We start from the raw sequence: 23833 nt of genomic DNA, 5'->3' as shown, positions 1-23833 counted from the left end.
ATTGTGAATAAAATTAATAACTGAACACAATAAAAAATCAATTTTGATCACCATAACTACACAAATACATTATGAAGCCATAAAGCCATAATCAAGGGAAGTGGCCAAATGGTGGCGCTCTCACCGTCTCTTTGATCTTCTCATACTGGCTCCGGAGCTCCTTGGTCTTGTTGATCCACTGGCTCTTGTCTTCTGGAAGAACCTCCAGGTACAACTGCAGATAGCCAGTGGACAGGGTAATGCATGCTAACTTAACAAACTGTTATATACAAAAATGCAGAAAACTAAACTCTGCTGGTTCCACCAAAGAAGTTCTGCTAGGAGCCAGAACTGCAGTCTCCTTTTTTTCTGCTGCAAGAAAAATTGCCAAAACCACTTTCATCAACCCCGACAGAATGGCTCGATCCATTTGGCAGTTACCTTCCAGCATACGCTTCGAAAGCGGCTGCTCCTCAGTCGACCGTTGATGCCTGCCTGTCGGATCCTGGCCAGGTAATTACTGTTGAGGAACAAGTCGTCCCATTCTTTCCTGCATAGGGGAGGGGAGGGGGAGGATGAGTAGATTTATGAGCTTCTCAACCCAAAGTGGGCACAGTATTCCATCTAATATGTCATCCAGCAGTAAAGCAGGAGGCTGAAGCAGTGAGTTGGGCCAAGAGATTATGGCACACGCACACAAGAAAACACTCACCTGTATGAGAGGAAGGTTGATTGAGGCTGTGAGTGAGTTGTGTCATCAAGAGATCCCCCTGTTAACACAGACACAACCACAAGAGGGAGATGTAAAGAACCAGCACCAAGGTGTGAAGCAAGAACTCAACAAACTTTAAAGCTTTTAAACACAAGATCACAAACAAAAAACATAACCTTTGACAACTAACATACCAAGGAACTGGCCTACTTACTGCTTCCAGTGACCCGTCAGTTATTTTTGGGGTTTCATTTTCACGCAGTGTACTGGAGCAAAAAGAGCCAGGAGCGGGGAAAGTGGTGCCACAGAGTAAAGCACCATACTCCTCTTAAGTCTTTATTGGCCGTAATAACTCTAATTTGGCCTCCAGGTGAACAAGCATTCATGTCGGAGAGCTGTCTATCAACATTAGTTACAGGAGTAGATCATTCCACAGGGACACTCAGCATGAATATTCATCAGTTCCACAACATGCCAGCCTCCAACATTTTCTCTCCCGCACACGTAAACATAAAAACATAAAAACACCTCCAGCCCAGGGGCATCGCCAGCCACGTCTGTGACTCACACTTCACACTGAGCTCTAAATTTCTTTTTTTAAAATGATTATTACTATTATCCCTCTCCATCTAGAACTTTGTCTCTCTTCAAAACTCTGTTCTTCATCTAGTGGCCAAGCATGATCTCTGAGTGTAAGTGTAGGTTTAGGACTCTAATATGAATGAGTGAAAGGGACTACTAGCAGAGTTACTTTAATGAGGAGATTTAGCAGCATATCTAGAGCACAGTTCTTTAAAATGTGAACAGAAATTAAGGACAGTCCCAACACAACAGGATCACCCACATGTTGCCACAGGTTGCATTTCAGAGTTTAAATTCGAGTTTGGACAAGTGTGACACTTTTACGTACTGCTGCTGTTCTTGTTGAAATTATGGAGTGGGTCAAAGCCTGTCTCCTGCTGCTCATCTGTCTGGAGCGGGTGGCGGGTCTCAAAATTGGGGTGCTGCATGACCACAACCCAGCTGGACCTGGAGAAAGTAATAAGACACCAGAGAGAAACCAGAAAAAGAGACAAAAAGAGCTCTGAATTAAATCACAGCTATAGACCAGCAAGCAGATCAGCTGGAGAATACAAAATCTACAAACAAAACTTTGGGTAGCTTATGTCATGTCATGTATGACTTTTAAACTCAGAAAAAAGTCCAAAATCTCCAAATGATAAAGAACAAAAGCTTCCCTTTAACCTGGCAAACATCTACTGATATGAAGACCGACCTTCGGTCAGGACTTATGCTCACTGGGATCTGCTCTCCTTCTTGAGCAGGAATGTTATTCTCTTGCTGACCATGACCTCTGACCTCTTTATGAAGTGTTGCATGCAAAATCTATTGCAATCACTACAGGTACTCCTGACATTAAACTCCCTTGAATTGTTTAATATCAGGACTTACCGTCACAGTCTTGTGATTCTCCTCAGCCAAGACTCAGAAGAAAAAAGAGGACTCTGCAGCAAGAAGGAACGATAATGAAACTTAAAACTGTCAGTGCACAAAGGAAATGAACAACATGGGTTCTTAAAGGGCCAAAAATCATTAGGTGATGTAAAAACGCACGTGTGAAAAGAGGAAACAGGCAGCAGAAAACTAATGTCATGAACTAACTATCCACTGTGTTTCTACTATGTGACTTAAGATGCCTTTAAACACAATGTAGAATCAACGAGGATAATAAACACAACACTTTCTATTTAAATAGTTATCTGTGACTGTAGTTAGATTTATCTATAACTATACCTTGTGCTGTGATGATCACAAAGAGTTCACTGCAGAAAATAAAACAGTGACACTGATTACTGTCAGTGATGAACAACTTGAATTAACAAGAAGCACTTGAGCTGTAATATATTTAACACAAGCAGTAATGCAGATGAGGTCATTAAGTTGTCAGATTAATGCATCAATTAAATATTTTGATGTCAATAGACTGGTCTTCACATAACACATAGACAGTAACTGTGTTATTAAGAAAATTTTTCAGTTTCAAGAAAATTTCTGCTAGCTCCTACACCCGTTGGTTATCACGTTTCTGTTATACACTGGTCTTAAGTAGTATGTGTCTACACACACAGATAATGTCTGTGCTATAATAATGTATAAAATCACTAGATCTCCTACAAATGTATTTATATTAATGACATGATGTTGGAGATGGACAATAAGCTGAATTTATTAAATCACCATCATTAAGAAACTTTAAAATGGCATTATTTACAGAACTCAGCAACATCTAGCGAATGCAACTCTAGCCAGTCACTAACGAAATTAGACACATAAAGCTGCGTACCCATCAAGTGACACGTGCATCAAGAAAAAAAATGCAGTTCAGAGTCAACATCAAAACAACAACACCAAAACAATAAACAGAGAAGCTCAAATTACACCCCACATAAGAAGGATGCCATTACTCTACTATATCTTTATATAGATTTATATATTATAACAGTTGTATGCTGCTATATTAATGTCTAAAATATAATACAAAACCTTAACTCAAATAGGTAGTTTTAACAAGTAGGTTTTCTGAATCTCTTGGAACAAGCCTGAGATAGTAACAACATTCAACCAACCAATTAAGCCACAGTCCAGTCCATTAGACTAGAACTGGCTACAGTGTAAATAAGCAAGACAAACAATACACAAGTTAGCCAACAGCAGCAAAAAATAGTTAATAATTGGTGATGGAACAAAAAATGATTGTTTTTCAAAGCAAAACCGCTAAACATTTCTCTGCCTTCTCTAATTTCATGACTTGCTGCTTTCTTCTGTTTTATATCAATGTAAAACAAATATCTTAGGGTTTTGGATCGACGGTTGGTCAAAACAAGACATACAAAGATGGGCAGCGGGAATTTATAATAAGAACTTTTCATTATTTTCTGACACTTAATGGAAAAAAATAATAACCTACAATGCAGTTTGAAGGCCTTTCTTAATATTGAAAAACTGTGCACTAACCACAACTTGAACGTTTAAAATAAAACAAACACAACAAAACATTACAAAAATTCATGCAGTTAAAATCCATGCCAGGTAAGCCCTGAGCCAACACCTCTGTGCCAACCATCACAGTTAGTAAGTAGAACTTTCTCTGTGAGACATCACAATCTAGGTTAAACAACTCTGTGTTCATTCTTTATCCGGCTTGGGATTATTCCACATCTATGAATATGGTTAGCCTAATACACAGGCCTACAGAAAAGCACGCCTCCACAGAGCATTATGTTTTCTTTCACTTTATTAATTGTGGAAATAACACAACAAAGGCATCTCTTAAACCTGTTAACCATGTGAATAGAACACCGCTCGATAAATCACCAACACACGCCATCAAAACAGAAATAATTTTATATGCATAATGTATGCGCCTCTTTTCTTAGGAAACATCTGTTCTCCTCAAAGACTAATGCTCTCCTTAAGTCTGAGGGGTTTTTCTCCCTCCCTTATTATCCTATTAAATAATCGAAACTAATCCACAACTATAGGGAAAGACAAAATAACGCTGTGGTATCTCCAAAGGTATCTCCAATAATGGTCTGTTTTCATAGTTTACGTTGAAAGATTGGCATGAAAGGTTTATCAATCCCTCTTGAGCAAATATGGATATAAACAGCAGTCAGTTCGCACAGAATATTAAGTCAAATCATCACTGACCAAAACTTGCATCTCACAAAAATGTCGAAAGATATTTTGAGGGACTTTTTTCCCAACAGACCAGCAGCAAAGCCAGAGCTTTGTACCATCTTTCCAAAAATAAAAAGGCGTTCAAACTTTCTAAAGAGGCCTTCACAGATCTCTCACTGTGTCTTGTGCTTTGAGGAGGCTTTTTGTGAGTCATTGAAAGATGATAAAGGTAAAAGGTTTGAGGCCTTGTCGTGTTAGTGCAACCCTGCCTGAAGCGAGTCTTCTCTCAGCCTTCGGACGCCATTACTTTGTATGGAAAACGACATAACAGCAAATGTTACCACATAATAATCAAGGCAAATTAGCTTCTGCATAATTTAATCCTCAGCACCTGGAGACACCTTAATAATTCAAAACACGAATCTTTCATGAAATAATCAAATCAATACATAATGAAATGCATAAATAAACCATCAGACAAATAACACTGTGTCCATCTGTTCTGAGGTAGGTAGGTTCTGTTCCTAGGATTTACAACAACAGCCTGTGGAGCTAAATCCAAACTGTAGCTATTACATTATCTTGTTATATACAGAAAGATTCCTCTGCATTTTCTTTTTCAAAGTTGTATGCCAAATATGCAACTTCAAGTATGATTTCAAAGAAGCAATGCTGATGTTTTGGATGGTTGATGCATACCAAAATCAAGTCAAACAGCCTCACTCTGAACATCCTCCTTAAATAATCCCGACTGTGTGTGCTACAAAACATTTCACATTTCCCCTCACTTCTATTAAACACATTCACTCTGAAAGGCGCCACAGTTATTATCATGTTTGAGTCTAAATTTTCAAAAGAAAGTTTCAGCTACACGGATCAGCTGAACAGTAAGGAGGGTGAGGGGTCTGCCAGGTTCATAAACTCACATTCACTTCAGCTCTTCTTCAAAATGCACGGGCAGGTTTTGTTCATGTATTGGCCGGCAACCACATGCCAAAGATCCCACGCTCGGGTTGAGCTGACATGAAAAGAAACAAAGAAAAGCTTCAGCCTGCCCCAAGCTCACTGGTCTAAAGACACAAAAGCTAAACTATTCTGAAACTAAACTAACTAAATTGTGTTAAATATTTTTCCTTAAGTTCCTGCAGAATTTCCATTTAGAGAATATGACTGAATCACAACTGTAGCTCCTCTCACAGTAAATGGCTGCAGCCTTGCTGCCTGTTCTGCAAAATGTTTGTCATCATGTCTCATAAGTCAAGACCCCACTACAGCTCATTTCAGCTCACTGTCAAAGCAGTCCAACGTAAAACAGCTGCAGAAAAAGAATCAGTAAGCAGGCTCTTTAGAGTATGAATATTCAAAAAGGATTCTACAAAAGGCAATGAGAACAGCCGTCACTGGCAGCTACAGTGGAAGTGGCAGATTGCAGTTTAGTCAAAGTGAAACACCCCAGCTAAACAAACTCACATGCCTCTACTTCAGCACACAGCAAGAGCCCAGGAGCCTTCACAGCCTTTACAGTCACATGATCAGCAAGAGGTTGAGAACATGTTTGGGATCTTAACCTTGGCAGAATACAGCTAACTTGCTGGGTCTTGACTGATTCAATTTCCCAATACAAGGCAAGAGACTAAAATCTGACAGAAATCTATCTCTATGCAAAAGCTAGAGCCACCTGGGGGGTCTTGACAGAATAGGAAAGCAGGAAATATATTTTCTGATTCTGATTCTACTGCAAAAGTAAACTTCTTCCTTTTTCCTAATTCCTTCAGAATTTAATTCAATTACTGGATGGTTTTACCTCCTCAGGAGTATAATAGCTATAAAACAACACAGTGCTGAGTAGTCAGAAGTACACAATGTTTTATTTTACAACCTACAAGAGGTTGAAAAGGTTGGAAATTGGTGAACTAGAGGAAGGCCTACTACACAAGGAGAACAAGGCAGAACCTTTCAAAGATGCAGGAACAGACTGAAGAAGAAATTTCCCCACCACTGATCTACAACACACTGCCTCTCAGTAAACCTGCCAAAGCAGACATCTGCAGTAAAGACCACCGACAGTCTCCCAACACAATCAGCAGGTTAGTTACGGGCCAGAGGTAGAGTTCACCACAGCTCTCGATTCTAGTTAAGGGGCTTTTTCCTCTAACTAATCCGGAATGCAGACTGCGGACAATGACTCTGGACTCTCTCTGTACACATGTTTGTGCTGACCTGGTTTAGTGGAGCGTGGAGGGGTGCGCGAAACCACATTAAACCGTGCAGATAGGCCGTGCTAGCTGTTACCAAACCTCTGCACTGTCCTGGAAATATCACTAAATCTGCCAGGCATGGTGGGCCAGGCCGAGAAAACAGGTTAAAGGCTCACTACACGAGCAAACCTGTCACAAATATGAGACATTTTTCTACAGTTCTGACACCATGATTCATTGTCAGCAGAGATAATGTATCTATAATCTGGGGTAAAACTAACCCAGGGTCCGTCGGCGATGACAGCCAACGTACTTCTCGGTGGCAGGGAGGGAAAAACGCCATAACAGCTACGCTAGCTTGCATGATGTGTGAGGAAACACTGCTAAATAAACGCTAAACTAGTCAAATAAATGTGCAAGAACACGCTACAGCTGTCAGTGTTCACTTAATATAACTACAGATGACAGGAAGCAGGTGAGCTAATGTGACGTTAGCCTGGCTGTTAGCAAGTTGTAACCGAGCCGATGTACGGGCCTGTCCTTACTTCCGACGCACAGCTACTGCAAGCCACGAGACAAACAGGTAACACACTCCCTCAAACACACACACACGCAGGCTAATATATGTGTGAGTAGTGACAGAGTCACCGGGTGTGGTTCAGGTACCTGTTCAGTTCATGCAGGACTCCTCATTCTGCTGTTTCGGACTGTTTGCTGATTTGTAAACAGTAGCGGGTCAGGCGGATGTGCTGAAGACCAGCTGACTGCTCACGTGACCACGGAGCCGAGACCGACGGTGTCTGCAGGCTGTAAACGCTTAAAATACAACACAGTTGGTAAGGCTAAATCAAACACATCTGCAAACAGCGTCATAAACAACACATCAACAAGTGTGTAATCGGGGAAAACAGGAGCTTCTGAGCAGAATTCCGTTTAAAGTGAAATTAGAGGCTACTTTCGTGTACAAAAGTAAATGCCTTTTATAAAGCGACTAATACATTACAACTAAAGACTTGATCATTTATGTCAAAATAATGTTAATCATGCAGTAATGTCTTATAGATCCGCGTTTAATAATAATAATAAAAAAATGTAGGGTTGCCAAGTTGTGGCTGGTGTATATCCCCCTCCAGCATGACAAAAGTTTGACCGTCATTAAAGAAGTGTGTTTGTGTGTGTGTGTGTGTGTGTGTGTAAATTTATCGTTACGTAAAATTTTAATATGTGTTTAAATATTGCTTTTGTATTGGATGCTCTTTTCTGTTTGGCCAGATTTCAAGCAGTAAATTGGAGGGATTTACCAAAGATAAGACAAAATGTCCTGCCTGAGGAGGATGGAAGAACAACCAGAGGGATCTTCTACAATCTGGTAAAAAGTTGTCATTAATGATTAGAACTGATCAATAAAGTATAAAGCCATAGTAAATGACTTCTTAACATTTAATCAAGCCATTAGTTACAACATGTACTCTTTAAAAAGGCAGCTTTTCAGAAATTAGTACAAATTTAACAACCTACTTCTGTGCAAAGATCTGAAACATGCAGTAAATCAAATTGTGTATATTCCACTAAGTGATAAATTATCATAGCTACACTCCTGGAAGTTGAAGATACTTCGTCTCACCACCCACACACAACCCCCAACTGTTCTCTCTGAGTTCAGTGAAAGCCCCTTGTGCTGTGCTTACCACACACTTGTCTGTTGTATTGCCTTCTCTGTCACATGTCTGTCCCATTAGACAGGTGTGGAAAATAAATCCTGAAATTACCTTGAAGATGTCCAACTACTTTAGACTGCAGAGATACAATTGCACAGGAGACTGCAGATTCAATTCTAATTTTATCAGTACACAAACTGTGGCTTTCAGGGTCTTAATTTGCATAAAAAAGAACACATGGGCAACAAAATTGTGAATAAAGAAAAACAGACAGAATGCTACATTGATAGTGCCCAAGGTTGTGAAAAGGAGAAATAAAACACATTATGAGTAAGCAAGAACACTGAAATGGTTCTACAGGACAAGGGTTAATTAAGACAGTTTTATGGAGACTTAATTGCAGCAATTTCTGAGGTCAGACAAGTCAAGTTTATCTGTAGAGTGCTTTTATAAAACACCTTCATCCCAAATTGCTTCTCACAGACAAAACACAAAACACAAAACAAACTAAACCAAAGCAGCAGGAGGGTCATTGTACAAAAAAGGCAGGTGGTGGCATTAGATAGCATTAATCAGTCAAACCAGTGCACTGGTAGTGGTGCATGTGCATGTATGCGTGTGTGTGTGTGTGTAGTGGGGGTTAACACAAAGCAGTCATAATGACCATCATCACCATTACCATCATCGTCATCATCACAGGAATGGCATTTCAAGAGCACCATTATCATCATTATTATAGCTAATATTACTGATGATGAGGCTTTCATGGCCTTTTGTTGGCCCTGACTAAAGTATTGCCATGGAAACAGATGACAGAAAAGAGCATGGCTTTATTGAATTACTCTATAAAGCTATTCTGACCAAATGGGGCTTGAATGTTGCACCATGAAAAGTCCCTAGGAGAGACAGATGAGTCAGGGGCAGAACAGAGGAGACAGAAACACAGATCGAAATAGCAACCGGGACAAAAAAAAAGAGACAGAAGATAGAAAACACTGGCAGCACTGAAGGACATGTGATTGTACAGAGACACACATCCACTGGTACAGGGAGCCCTGGTGAGAAGCACAGAAGAATATTGTCTGACAGCTGGAAACAATGACAGCAATTCACCAACATCAACACAGTCACATACAAGAGAATCTAACTCTACAACACCAGCACAGACAGAGGACATCAGAACCATTGATTATATCTTTAATGGGTCTTTTACAGCAGCCTTTTGCTCATCTTAAAATAGCAGTTTCATCTCTTATTTACTTCTCTCCTTGTTCTATAGGGTCAGCTAAATGTTTCCAAAGTGCAAATGAAATCTGCTGATATTACACTGTGAAGGGAGAAAACAACCATGTTTTTATTTGTTGGAAAGCAGAAATGGCATGAAGCCCTCCCAGCTATCTCAGCCTCTGTGTGATTCAGTCACGAGGTTTTAAACCTGAGTTTCCTGGTAAGAAACATCATATTTTACTGTGGAGAAATGTTTCTACTTTCTATATGAATACCAATATATACACTGAGAGGGATCTGTAAAATGTCTGACAAACTAAAATACAAAGATGGACTGAGTTAAAAGCTATCTGTCCAGACTCTAAAAACACATAACATTAATAATCTCACTCTCCAACTAGAAGCTCAAATGCTCACAACAGATTTCGCAAATGAAAGTGCTGTCTTTTAATTTGAACACTTCATGTGCACAGCTTCAGTCTTGCATTTCTAGTGTCCACTTTAGACTTTAAACATTGTGCACTCAGTACAGCACAGTCCGTGTGAACCACATGAGAATGAATGTCAAAGCAAACTTTCAGGACATCTTTTACAACGCTTCATTATTATGCCTGTCTCTGCTACAGTATGTACAATGATAAACCATTACAAAATGACAACCACAAAATGTGTAAACATGACACTCAAAATAACACAGCTATTTGGGGAAATTTAGATTCATGCAGTAATAGAAATACCATATGTAAACTATGATATGCTCAGGAGCAAAAATCTTGTTGTTGAGAATAAAGTTGAGAAATAGGAACAATAACTGATTTGCAGTCAAGACACCTTAAATACCCACATGTTGTTCAGTTTGTGTTTCATGTATTGATTAATTAATACCTGCAGCAAAAAGAAATGCAGAGGATGTCCTGTCATTTATGAGAGAGTTAAATCCCCATGCTATATGTCATTCACAAATGCAACTATCATTTCATCTAAAACAGTATCAGGAAACTTGATATTCAATACAATGTGATAGACAAACTTGAGCAATGTAATATATAACAGTGAGATTCCTGCAGGAAACAGTTAAACATTTAAATCCAAAACGTAGTGAAAAAATACCCCAAAACAAAAACAATGGCCATATTGATCATTAAAATAACAGACTGGCAGTGCCACTCTCTGCAAGGCATTTCTGGCATGAACATTTCTCAAACTTTAGGTCAGTTAACCAACTACAATGACAAATTTCTTACAGTGATATGTAATCTGAGGCTCTTTGCATGGGGGTTCCATTCATCCAGACACACGTATCTACACAGAAACAACTTGTTATGACGTTATCTGCACATATGGTCACAGTTGTCTTCTGTCTCAAGTGCAGTACGGATCCTCAAATCACATGGCAGCTCTCTAAGTATAATGATCTGTATGGGTCTAAGCTGTGGTGTGCACATATACAGTAGTCCCTCCACAGCATTTATAAAACACTCCCATAGCAACGCACTGAGAGTCAGTGTGTTACAGCACGTATTTGGGTTAGATGTAGCTCTCCTGCTCCTCCTTCATAGGGGGAATGGTTTGAGTTCCAATATCTGACTCTTTCAAAACAGTTATCTCACTCATCCCTGTTTGCATCTCTTCCACCTTCTGTTCTCTTTCAGTCTTTTCATCACCTTCCTCCTCCTGTTCCCCCAGAGGTATGTTTGACTGCGGCTCTGTGCAGCCATTCTGCTTGTCTTGGCTGTGTTTTGGGCTCTGGCTATTGTGCTGATGCTGATCGTGGTCCTGGCTGTTGAAGAATCTTCGGATGGTGTGTTTGGGGAGGCCCAGCTGGGCCGACAGGGTGTGGACTGCCTCCTCATCTGGGTTGAGGCCCACATCCTGAATGAAGCTCTGCAGGATTCCCAATGCTTCGTGGGACAGTCTTAACCCCTCGCCTTGCGCCTCAACTCCATCTCGGACCTCGTTATCTGCCTCTGAACAAACTCCAGCCCTATCTTGGTCTTCGTCCCTCATGCTGGGCCACTTCACAGAGAGTTTCTCCTTAACCCTGCCCTCTTTACTGTCTCCCAAGGTTTCATTTATCCCTCCTTCACCCATATTTTCATCCCTCGCTTGCTCTGTACATTTGTCTGTCACCCTACCTGTGCAACCCCACTCTCCTCCCAAACTGCTTCTCTCTCCTTGCCCTCCCTCAACCCAGTCATTACTATCCCCTCTGTCATCATTGCTGCTACCCCTGCCCTGCAAACGTACTCTCATGTGCCCCCAGTTGGGCCCAACCTCGGACTCGGCTGGTGATGCAGCGCATGGTTGCCGTGGAGACAGGTGAGGCCCTGCCTCGGGCTGCAGAGGATGGTGGGGTTGAAGATGATGTTGCTGTGGCAGTGGAGAGTTTCGTTGGTACTGACAGGAGAAAAAGAGAAATTAGACGCAATCACAGCAAAAAGCTACTTGGTCTTTTGGATTTTATACTTTCAACACCAACTAAGTTGCACTGTGTTGCTGTAGATCTTACTTTAATTTTAATGGCAGATGGTGTGAAATAAGGTCAACATAGACAAGCATATTTGCAAGATTTGAAGTGAAAGGAATTACAAACACGGAACAAATTTAGCTTTTTATTTGTATATTTTATGACAGATACTATGACAGATATTTAAGAAGTAATGACTATATCATAGTTTACTTCACTGCTTCAGAAACATGCTCCAGTTAGACATTTACAATATTTTAAAGAGAACTGACATCAAATTTTCCATCTCTACATTCCAAACCGCAAACCATTTGTATTAGAACTGCTCTCTTATAATGACAGAGACCGGACATTGTAAGTATTTGTTGGCAGTGCATGTGCAAACTGATGGCAGTTCTGTCCTTCATTTGACCTCATTTCATACGCGAGGTGGTCTGCTGTGCAACCATCCAATGTTCATGTCTACAAAACAGGCCAGGGTCTGAAACAGTACATGTAAAGCCTTCTTGCTTTCACAAACAGGGGGATGCACAACCAGTTTTTGACAGGTTAACTGTGAGTTTGTGCTGTAATCGAGCCATCAATCCATGCATGAACTATGGAGGCGAAAGAATGATAACTAATCAGCTTCATGGATCATTGCTTAACATGTTAATCATTTAGCTGTCATTATTGCGCTGCTTTTCCATCGCACACACCTGAGATCTGTTGGCTTTTAATGTGATGGATTTTCCTTCAAATTTCAGGTAAAATTCAAACAGTGTTATTTATTGATATGATATATCAGTTTACTTAAATTCATGTTTAACTGCCTGACAATGAATAAAACCATGTCATCTGAAGTTGTAGTGATAACACTCCTCTAAAAAAAGCGAATTGGTAACAGTTATTTATCCGCTGGCCAGTGCTGCTCATCTTTATTAAAAAACTGCTCATACTATGGGTGTTAAAGATAATAACAAAAACCCCTCTTTGGCTCACCAGTGTATTGTCACTGCTCAGCAATGTGAGCCTGTCGTTGCAGTGCTGCTGTGCCGCCGCGTTGTTGCTCTCCTGTTCATAGATGGCATCTCGTTCAGTCTGGGACAGGCTGAGGAACCGACGGATCATGCACAGGTTCTCCCACAGTGTCCGGTTCTCGGGGCTGGGGTCCTCCTTCCAACGCAGCAGCTCACACAGCCAGCCCTACAAGAGGTGACACTTCACTTTTACTTTAAGTCCCCCAGTTTAGCATTTATATGCTTAAACGTATATATATGGTATATACGTGGTTTACATGGTTTGTAACACACTATAGTGTAGTTGTAAATATGAGTATATTTGCCTACTGTGTAAGCCTGAGCACTCAAAGATGCTCTGCCATCATTAAATGGGTTTTCCTTAACCCAGAGGTTGAGACACTGTGTCAACACACATTCATTCTTCTGAGGTGTCCTTCAACATGACCCTCAAGCTCCTGTGGTGCACATCTATGTGACCTCATCTAACTCTGCAGAGCAAGAGGAAGCAAGAGGAAAATTTCTGTCTCGTGTGATCAACTATAATGTTACAACAAAAAGCTTCTGAGCTGCCTAATGTCCTGCCACAATGGCCATGATACAATAAACATATCCATTAGCCATGCTAATTAAGTCAATAATTCTGTTAATTAGTTCATTAATTAGTGAATATTTCTCCACAAACAAGCTCGTCTTCATGTACCTTTTATTTAGTGTTTGCATGCAGTTGAATGTTATGTTGAGCACTAAGCCAAAACACCATTACTCAAAAAATACATGTTTGTAGGTTTAACTTTATACATATAAGCCTATTTCTGTAATACATTTTTAAATTTATATGTGAATTTTGAAAATACACAGTCCTCGTCTAATTTCTAATTTGGAGCATATAACCAGGAAAATTGATGCAATCTCATTTATTTGATCAGAAATTTTCTAAAACAGGTATCCACCTTTGGAGACGTTTCTGGGTGCAGAGTGTGTGTGTAAAGACAAAGTCAGTCACTCACTCACTCTTCTATCTATTTTGTGATTGTTTAGAATTGAAGATATAAGTGGTAATACGTTCAAAGGTTTATAAATTAAATATAAATTCACAAATTCCTGTTTGTTCTCAGTATACAAAGATGAACAATAAAGTATGCGGTTCTGAGGATCCTCTACCGGCAAAGCCAAAAGATGAGGGAGAGATTTTCTTATTAGCTAGAATCGTTTTCCACATCACAACAGAAGAAACTTGTGAGTGGCACACTGAGGAGGGTAAAGCCAAGCTAGTTTCAGATTCATGAACTGGAGCATGATTACGTTTTCAAGCAGGCTGATACTCACACGCACAGATTCACATAAACACACCCATGCACACGCGCGCACACACACCTGGCTGTAGCCCAAGTCTAGCACACAATGCCATCCAGATGCACAGTGCAGATAGAGCAGAGAGATCCAGCCTGGTTCTGCCTGCCAAACAGCAGGGTAATACAGAGATAGAGAGCGTGTGTGTGTGTGTGTGTGTGAGAGAGAGAGAGAGAGACAGAGAGAGGGAGGGAGGATGAGAACACAGAGAAATAAAGTAAAAAGAGGAAGAAAAAGAACCTCAGGGGTTTTGGACCACCTGTCTGTACTGGTGTGACCGCTGAATGACCTCCAACATTTTTAAGATGAGCAGAGAGAGAAAGAAAGAAAGAAAGAAAGAAAGAAAGAAAAAAAAAGAAAGAAAGAAAGAAAGAGATGAAATTGGAGGCATGCATGGGATGGGGAGAAAATGAGACAGCTAAAATCCCCCCATTCCATGAAGGGAAATTATCCTCAAAACAAAAGGCAATAACAAGCTTATGGGGCTGCCATAAAAATGAGAACAATAAACACTCAAATCATGCTTGCGTGTGTATGTGTGTATTAGTGCATTTGTCTGACTGTGTGTGTTTGCGGGATTGCATGTGCATGCGTGTGCTCGTGCAGTATGTCTATGTGCGCAAATAGGCAGTGTGTATATGTGCACGTGTTTTTGTATGGTGACTATTAAAGTGATAATTTAGGACACAATAGCAGTCTGATGCACTGATGATAGTCCTCTGCAGAGTACAGCTGCTGGTTGATTATCTGGGCTCCTCTCCACACACACACTAGCCACCCCTGCTTGAACCGAGGAGATGGATTCAGCAAAGAAGGTAAATTTGAACAATTAAGCATTACAAACAATTGGGTGAAACGTGTGTGTGTGTTTAAGATTGGACATATTGGTTAGATTTACAGCTGGAAGGAATAAAGTACCTGACTCTTGGAGGCAGCCACCTTTGCAAACAGAGCCTGCGACACCTTGGCTCTCTTCATTTCATGCTGAATCTCCTCGTAGATAGAAGCGCTCACATTGAGAACACAACTGTCTGTCCTCAATGCTCTATCTCCTGTAACTGGGGACAGTCTTGCCTAAAAGGAGGAAGACATGAAGACAAGAAAATTGAATTTAAAAGCCAACCACAATAAGCATATCTGTAAAGGGCATTTGCAGCAAAGTGAAATGAATCCAATGCAGAGCTAAGACAACTTCAGCTTGGCCTTTCGCTCAGGGAAACACCCTTTTAAGTATCTGGAAATGGGAATCTGGTGTGGGATCATGTCTTTTATGAAGCCTTAGAAGTGCCTATACAAAGGAGAATTTAATGTGTGGCGCAGGCATGAACCAATTCACATGATACTCCCTTGAAATGAAGCTTCTCCCTGGCAGGAGAAGCAGCTGGCAACTTTGTGTATATCAGAGGAAACATGTGGCAGCCTACACCCTCTCCGGGGCAACAGCACTGTCAGCACTGTAGTGTTCAGGGAGATGACCAATCCAAACTGGGAGAAAATGTGTGTGTGTGTGTGTGTGTGTGTGTGTGTGTGTGTGTGTCTACTGCATCTTTCTGCAATAAAAAAAAAAATCCATTTAATATTTACTTTCCAGTGTTCATTTACAGGCAATCCTTTCCCTATTTTACTACCTTATAATCTTTCTGATTTGCTAACAAAATATAGAATCAGGAGTCTACAGCCAGCAGGCTAGCAGCTCTGTCAGGCTGTACTTGAGCTAAATGCTAGCATCAGCATGCTAACATGCTAACAATTATAATCCTCATGTGTTTCAGTTGTTAACCATGTCCATCATTTCAGTTTAGAGCGTTAGGATACTAATGTGAGCCATTTAGCACTAAACACAAAGTATAGTTCAGGCACATGATTTTTCTAATTACAGTTTTTCACACATTTTCACATTAACAGCTAAGTGATTGCCAAATGTATTACAAATCACCCTGAAGAGAGAGGAAATGTCTACACCAAATCTCTTTGAAAGTTTTTTTTTGGCTGTCTCGACACCTAATGATGGTGCTATTAGTTGTCGAGAGCAAACAACTCCCTGACATGATTACTCATGTTGTGTTGTTGATTATGTCCATTTTGTTAACTTAACACAATCTGTCCATTCATCCACATGTGAAAGACTGAGAATATTTAAGATCTCGTAGAATTTACTTCCTCCTTCTTTCGACCCTGATGGATTAGGAAAATGGATGGATGGATTGATTTTACTTCCTGAGCTATACAACAGTACTTTCTTTCTCTCAGTCTGTCTGCTGCTGGCTGACCTGTGTGGGTCTTGGTGGTGTGTTATTGCAGCTGGGGGTGAATCCAGTCAGGCTTCTGTCTTTCTCCTCCTGGTAAATGCGTTCCCTGTCAGCCTCAGGGAGCTGCAGGAAGCTGTACATGGCCCGCAGGTTGACCAGCAGAGACTGGGAAGCGTGTAGAGGGTCCTCCTCCTTCCGCAGAATCTCTGACAGCAGGCCCTGGTAGAAGTACACACACACACACGCAAGTTGATTCTCATTGATTGGTCCAAGCAGGAATACACAATAACACACGTGTGAAATGCCAAACTCATTCATATTAGTTTTAATCGATTTCAGTTTATTATTCTAAAAAAATTGCCGGTGGTGAAAACATAGCGGTGGGTCCCATAAAAGTTATCTTAAACCAATAGTGTATTCCTTTTAGCTTCAAATCATCTACATATTTAATTTGAAAATCTGGAAAAGATTCATTTAATTGTTGAGAAATGTACTTGTTTGCTTTCTTGCTGAGAGTTAGATGAAAGGATCAATACCCCACATACATCTCAGATATCAGATAGATAGATTTTTTTTTTCACCTTTGGACAGAGCCAGAATAGCTGTGTCCCTGTTTCCAGTCCTTACTCTATGCTAAGCTAACTGTTTCTTGGCTGTATTCAATATTCGAGCATATAGAATGGTTGTGTTGGGTATATAAAATACCTAGACAATCTTTCCAATGCTGACTGCTTTCAGAGAGTGTGTTGACACCTCAAATATCACCCTTACACCGGATGCCATGATGGATCTCTTATTAAAGATTATGGATTTTTCCATTATTGTAATCTAAAGCTCTGAAAGAATTTTGCAAAAGCTCCACGTATCCAGCTCTGGATTTCATTCAAAAAGGCACCTTGTCAAGTTTCTTTGGTTTAGTGTTTCAAAGCTATAAAAGATGCAGAGCCAGTTCGCAGTCAGTGCTAAGCACAGAACTCACCTGTAGAGCTAGCATTACTCTGGTCGTATCTGTGTATGCAAGAAAGCCTTCAAACATCACATGCATACTGTGGAGCTCCCTTCCTGAGCAGAAATCAGATTTCACACTGGCATGGAAATGGGAAGAGGGGAAACAGCCTTCTTATTCAAATCATGGATCATCATTGGATCCACCCAGCATAACTCCTCCATCTAAATAGATGGAGTGAATAATGTGGATCGCCAAATGACAAATGCTCGCCTCACATGTATATGGCATCCTGGCACCATGCCCAGCTTGTGTGACTCCCTGTGAAGCACCTTAGACTTGGCATTGGGGAAACATGGGGGTGGATAATAACTAGCTTTGCTTATCATGCTGAAAATGATAATGAAGGTAATAATAATAATAGTAGTAGTAACAATGGGCATAACCTGTCCTCTGAGCCCAATTTCTGCAGGTGTGGAGGTGAATGTAAGATAATGGAAACACATAACGTGGCATTTTAGTCTTAGATGCAACGGCAGAGGGAGATAAGGACACAAAACGACTGAGACTGATATAAGGAAAAATGGGAAAGATTGAATAAAAAGATGGATTGACAATCAGAGGTAGAGATTAAATTAACAGGAGCGTTGCCAGACTGAAAGGTGGCAAGATGGAAGGGCCGTAAGAGGAAGAGGTAGAGAGGGAGACAGCATTTCTCCAAGGGTTTGTGATTAGTTGGCCCAGCAGCTGCTTCAGTGCTGGCACCAGCTTTGTGCTGCAGAGAGCTGGCACAAACGCATACACACACACACACACACACACACACATGCATGGGCGGAGGGGGCACTGCGGCAAAGGCCATGCCAACTATCAAACACATATAATCACAGAGCACTCCTATCAACAACGGCCACACCTGGAAACACTTCCAAAATATAATCACCAGGAAACAGTTGTAACCTCTTTGAACACCTGTCATTCAGATCATTTATGTGTTCCATACCTGAGTCCTGTTAAAGGCCACCCGGGCAAAGATGGCCTGGGAGATGCCTGCTCTCTTCAGTTCCTCCCTCACACACTGGTAGATGTCACTTGGAACATCTGCTGACCCCACAGAAGACCCAGCCGGTGATTGGTTTTGTGGCCCGGCTGCAGGCCCTCCCCCTGGGCCACAGTGTGCCTGCTGTGGGGCTTGGGAATCAGGAGATTTGGAGAAGACCTTGGCAGGAGCCCTCCCTACCGGTGGGTGGTTGAGATACTGCTGCGGGGATGGTGAGAGACCCTGGCCAGCTAGCATGCGGCTAACAGCATACTGCTGGTTGAGAAACTGGGCCATCACAAGCTGCTGGTTGACCATCTGGGAGCTGAGAGGTTGGGTTACCAACCTGTGAGGGCGCAGGCTGAGGGGGGGTCGGCCACATATGTTGGCCACGTCTCCCCGAGGGAAAAGAAGGGTGGAGCTCTGATCAGCTGGGCTATTTGTGATTGGCTGCTGGGTGAGAGTGATATGCGTGGACTGGTCGGAGAAGCTGTCGATCTCTGGTGCAAAAAAGAAGAAACAGCAAATAGTGTGTCCCAAATCTGTACTGGATGGTAATTCTAAGCAGTACATGAGTACATGGTGTGTTCAAATTGGAAAAATAGTGAAATGAAGTATACACAAACCACACAGTATGGATAATAAATACATTTGGATTTTTACTATCATCATTTTTCACTATTCTCCCATGACACAAGGCACAAATTAAAAGCTGGAAATTTCTGAACACACTCTGGGATGTAATGAGGCACCTCCAGAAACATTTTGGCAGTGGAAAAAGTATTAAATTTGAAGAAAAACATTTAGCTTTTTTTTTTATCAGCAGCGGCTTTCCACATTGACAGTTTAATTGATGTTTGGCGTAGCCCATATTGCACAGTTTCCTCTTAATATAAAATATCTAACTGCTGAAACAGTATTAGGATTACTTTGTGGTCTATAGTGTACAGAATTAGTTTGTAGAGTGGATCTGAGACATGCTGTAAGAGTTATCAGGCGCACTTAATGTCTGCAGGCTTGATTGAAATCCCTCACCCTTGAAGCTTTTGGTCTTCTTGAAATGCTTGTACCATCGACCAAACTCGTGACACTTGGCAGCTGAGACATTTGCATAGTAAGTGCTATTTACAATAGATGATATCATACTCTGAAACAGAGGGGAAAAGACAACAGAATTTCATTACATTTTCCATGCTCCTGCTATGGGCGGCCTGGGTGTCTCAGCTGTTCACACATCTGATATTAATGAACTCAGATCTGTGTTATTAAAAAGACCCCCAGGTAAATAGGATAATAAAGACAGATGAGTGTATCAGTGTGTGAGTTCCTTGTGTGCCTCTTTGTATATGTACAGCATGTGTATGCATGCATGTATGTGTGAGTACATGTGTGTGCTTGTAACAAAACACGAGAGGTCATCAGAGACATTGCCTCTCTGTCTGTCTGTCTCACTCACACAAACACACTCATGCAAAAACACACACACGCACACACACACACACACAGTTTTTCCCCGAAGACCATCCTCTTCTGCAATCTTTCCATCTGATTACACCTTTCATCTTCTCATATTTATTTTAATCTGCTTCTTGCAAACAAGAAAGGGGGTAAAGGGAGTGATAGGAGAGAGACAGAGTGAAAGAGAGAGAGAGAGAGAGAGAGAGAGGTGGGCCATATCAGATATGCAGAGAAGGAAGGAATCTGAAGAAGAGAGAGATAGTGAGCAATTTCTCTTTATCAAACTGTAGATGTCCTTCGCATCCTCAGGCAAATTACCAGATCGACTAAGTTGATAATTATGAATATTCATAAAGAGGCCTTCCCCCAAATAGTGCATCTTTAATGTACAACTATTTCTGCAGTTGTGTCTGTATTTGCTTAATTAAACATCCCAGAACTGAACAGATCTTTAAACCAGATTGGGATGTTATTGCTGAATCAGTCAAGAATGCAGAAAAAAAGAAATACCAAAGAGTGGCAGAGATGGACAGATACAGTGAGTGAAAGTAAGGCAGTGGCTGAGGCTGACAGACAGAGAGAGTGACAGTCAGACAGGTTGGCAATGGAAAGAATCAAGAGAGGCAGCAGCCCAGGCAGTTGGGCTTTTTAAGAGATAACCATCTCTCTTTATCTGTTTCTCTCTCGCGCACTGCCCCCACACTTTATCTACCACTGCATCTGAGCTTCCTGTCCAACTGGACCACACGCTCCCTCTGCTTCATGTGTCAAAGTGAGCACACGGGCACACACACATTCGCAAGACATGAAAGGCCAAAGACATTTAACAGTCACGCTTTGAGCTTCAGCCTAAATTGTCTTCTTCTCTCTTCTTATATGCATCCTCTGTGTGCGTGTGTGTGTGTGTGTGTGTAAACCTGGGACAGTGGACACTCCTTGGCGAGTGTGCTCTGGTTCATGTCCTTAAGGAGCTCCTTCAAAGCGTTTCTCACTGTGGAGTGACTCCACTGTTCGGCAGGCAAGTCCTCCAGCTTGGGACAGCTAGACAAAGAGCAAATTAAAAATATTTGAATTGCAGTATTTTGTTATATCACAGTTTAATAGGAAAGTCCAGTGTTTAATTGCTGCACTGCCACAAAATTAGGGAACTCAGTTGACAAACCTGACATTAAGTTCCAACTTAGGGCCATTATTCAACCTAATAGCATCTATCATTAGACCCTTTTTCATCTTCAGAGCCACAGAAGAATTGATGTTTTCACAGGCTTATTGTGATGATCAGTGGAGTGCCCATTTAAAAAGAAGATGTATTCAAAAACTTCTTTCCTTGCTTATCTGGTGCCTCTCAAAGCCTTCAATAAGTGACAGGCAGGTAGGACTCAAAGTTTCCAGTCTAACACAATCATAGACACTTTAAAGGGTGTGGATGAAAGTCTGGGCTGCGAGAGGAAACTAAAGCACTTAATAAATTCAACAAATAAACTCACAAAACATCTTTCTTTCTTTGAGACAATAGACCTTTTTGCTGAAGACATTTTGACATGTCGCGACAGGAAAAGCAATAGGCACAGGAGTAAAATTAAAATAAAATTAATGATGTCTGAATTTCATTTCGCTGCTTTCACTGTTAACCACTGTTGACGCTATTAGTAACATCTGTGTTTTTCTACAAGGCAAAATGTCTGCTGTATCTTGTAATAATAAATATGCTGTGCTATCCGAAATCTCATGGCGTATCTGACCTAGGACCAAAAAGGAGGCACAAAAGTAAAAAAAAAGTGTGGACATTTATCATTCAAAAATGTTCCAGGAAATAAGTTTTAATGTCTTCCTTGATTGAAATGCTCATTAACATTCATTGCAACAAGCAAATAAAATCACTCATTAAATTTAATCTAATGGCATTAAAACAGAATAAGAGTTTTAGCCTTTTCTGCTAGATACTGCATAACAAAATATGGTTTGTATGGATCTGATTTGGTCCATCGCCTTTGGTTGTTTTATTTTCTTAATACAAATTAGTGATGGTCAGTGGTGAGAGTCATTTCCAGCATGCACTGGGAGAAGGGCTGTTAAATACTTAACCAGTGTTGAGACTCAATATAGAGCGGATAAGGTTTAAGATTTATATTTGTCGGCTCCCTACCTGTGCAGTTGTATCTTAAGGGTGATAACGTGGTGAACATCCTGCAGCATATCAGCCACTGTGGCATCAGGAGCATCCGTTACACAGGAAAGAGGCACCGGGTTCCACTTGCCCACCTGGATCAGACCTGAAAACACACAAAAAAGTAAAACCTGCTAGAAAACTGTGGACTTTTTGTGTCCATTCCTGCTTGTGCATGTTTGTATTACGTTACCTTTGGCCTGTGCAGCAGAGCTGTGCGAGTAACCCAGTGTCAGCAGGGCCATCTCTATCAGCTGGTTGAACAGTAGATCTCTCTTGACCAACACAAACTCGGCATGTTCCTCTCTCCTCTCTCTTTCTAGAGGGCTTTCCTTGTGCTCCACCACACAGAACACAGGCAGCAGGCTCCCTGAGTTGATGCACACAAATTATGCCATGCAAGCATGACAGTGGTGATTGCAATGTGCAGGACGTAAGCACAGACAGCATGTTTGACATGCGAAGGATTTTTCAACCAAAAGACCTAAAGACTCAATCTGTATCGCCAGGTTTCAAGTGACTGTAACAAAACAAAACAAAACTGAGCTGCTCTGCATCTATCCTCTGAAGCCCATGTACCTCTGCTGTGCAAGCTCTTGCACTGTGTCCTCACTGTGGTGGGTTTCTGGGCCAGGCAGGGGTTTTTGGCCGCAGGACTCTCCTGCCTTTCCTGGGCAGAGGGTCCTGATCCGTTTTGTTCCAGTCGAGCCAGCTTGGCAGGAGGGGGCCGGGGCTCTACAGCAGGATCACAGCCCTCAGGTTTCTTGGCTCCATTACAGAGGGCGTCCATCTGTGGTCTCACACTAATACAGAGACACAGACACTTAAAAAAAGGTGTTGACGCTAACAAATAAATCAGTCATATCTTTTAAAGTAACTTTCACAATGACAAACATCGTGTATTGTATATACGGATATCTAATAAGTGTGTTGATGGTGAAAGACAGCTGTTATTTAGAGTTTTGTGTCTAACAAGAAAATTATAAAGCACAATTCTGACACACGCGTAGGTACACAAAAACATACCCACACCCAGACCTGAAGGATATCCGGATCAGTATTACAGGATGACCTTCGCTCAGATGCAGCAACTGAGATAACCCTCCAAATCCAGTAAAAGTCCAGTGAATGCTATAGCGCGGTTTCCCATAATAACCCTGCTGTCATCTTCAGGCGCGCCGCTGTAAAAGCGACAGCGATTCAGTTCATCTTCTGCTCCTAAATGCGCGCTAATCGTCCCACGTCTGATTCTGCTGAAGTTTTACCGGGGCCAGACCAACCTGTTTCAGTCGGCACAACGTGCATGTCCGAGCTGCCATCATACATCAGTAGCCCATTCCTGCAGACATCGGCTGTATCCATATGTTATCCTCGCTCCCACTGATCTCCACTTTAGGAACAGAAACGGTTCTTTTGGCCGTCGGCACGCGTCCTTTCACTTACACCAACCGTCTGTTTAACACCGACATTATCTCGTGTTTACTGCCTGAGTAGTTTTGCCCCTATGCGCTCTTCTCCTTCAACCGCGACGATGAATTGGCTTCAGCACAAGTTCAGAGCGACCTCCCATCCAGAGCGCCGGGGCATGCTGCTGATCAAGCTTAAGAGAGAACAATACACGGCTTGGAGCTGCTGGAATATATTCCCTGTCAGATATTCTGCTACAGCACTGACTCCGGGACAGCAGTTGGTTGCACTTCA

At 41.4% G+C, this 23833-nt stretch overlaps 2 protein-coding genes and 1 long non-coding RNA gene across 6 annotated transcripts in view; 1 reads left to right on the top strand and 2 right to left on the bottom strand.

Annotated features, from left to right (window-relative positions):
• tbc1d5 (TBC1 domain family, member 5) overlaps nt 1-7374 on the bottom strand; it is a 20307-nt gene extending 12933 nt beyond the window's left edge. For 2 of the 3 annotated variants that reach the window (XM_046416751.1, XM_046416753.1), the window contains exons 1-6: nt 7237-7374; nt 2144-2196; nt 1602-1720; nt 692-749; nt 421-529; nt 125-214 (exon numbers count right to left, since the gene is read on the bottom strand). In XM_046416751.1, coding sequence (XP_046272707.1) covers nt 125-214; nt 421-529; nt 692-749; nt 1602-1701 — 357 coding nt within the window. In that variant the 5' untranslated portion in view covers nt 1702-1720; nt 2144-2196; nt 7237-7374. Of the gene's footprint in view, nt 1-124; nt 215-420; nt 530-691; nt 750-1601; nt 1721-2143; nt 2197-2485; nt 2515-7236 lie in introns of all 3 variants that reach the window. The other variant, XM_046416752.1, reaches the window with a different exon arrangement.
• On the top strand, nt 7276-11236 carry LOC124074208. The gene is made up of 3 exons (XR_006845813.1): nt 7276-7406; nt 7843-7939; nt 11108-11236. It is a non-coding gene; the product is annotated as an uncharacterized LOC124074208 (long non-coding RNA).
• Nucleotides 9195-23833, bottom strand: satb1a (SATB homeobox 1a). 2 transcript variants are annotated; one of them, XM_046416750.1, is made up of 11 exons: nt 23159-23833; nt 22712-22935; nt 22326-22502; nt 22112-22238; nt 20883-21006; nt 19543-19654; nt 18472-19007; nt 16544-16741; nt 15192-15347; nt 12904-13107; nt 9195-11852 (listed from the first exon to the last, which is right to left on the bottom strand). In XM_046416750.1, exons 2-11 carry the CDS (start codon nt 22920-22922, stop codon nt 10983-10985), a joined length of 2715 nt encoding a protein of 904 aa, XP_046272706.1. In that variant the 5' UTR covers nt 22923-22935; nt 23159-23833; the 3' UTR covers nt 9195-10982. The 2 variants fall into 2 exon arrangements, with proteins under 2 accessions (XP_046272706.1, XP_046272705.1); XM_046416749.1 differs by having other exon boundaries at nt 23413-23833.

This window comes from Scatophagus argus, chromosome 17 (assembly GCF_020382885.2).
Source record: "Scatophagus argus isolate fScaArg1 chromosome 17, fScaArg1.pri, whole genome shotgun sequence".
Lineage (NCBI taxonomy): Eukaryota > Metazoa > Chordata > Actinopteri > Scatophagidae > Scatophagus > Scatophagus argus.
Note: the sequence above shows the minus strand (reverse complement) of the source record. Positions and strands in the feature narration are given on the sequence as shown.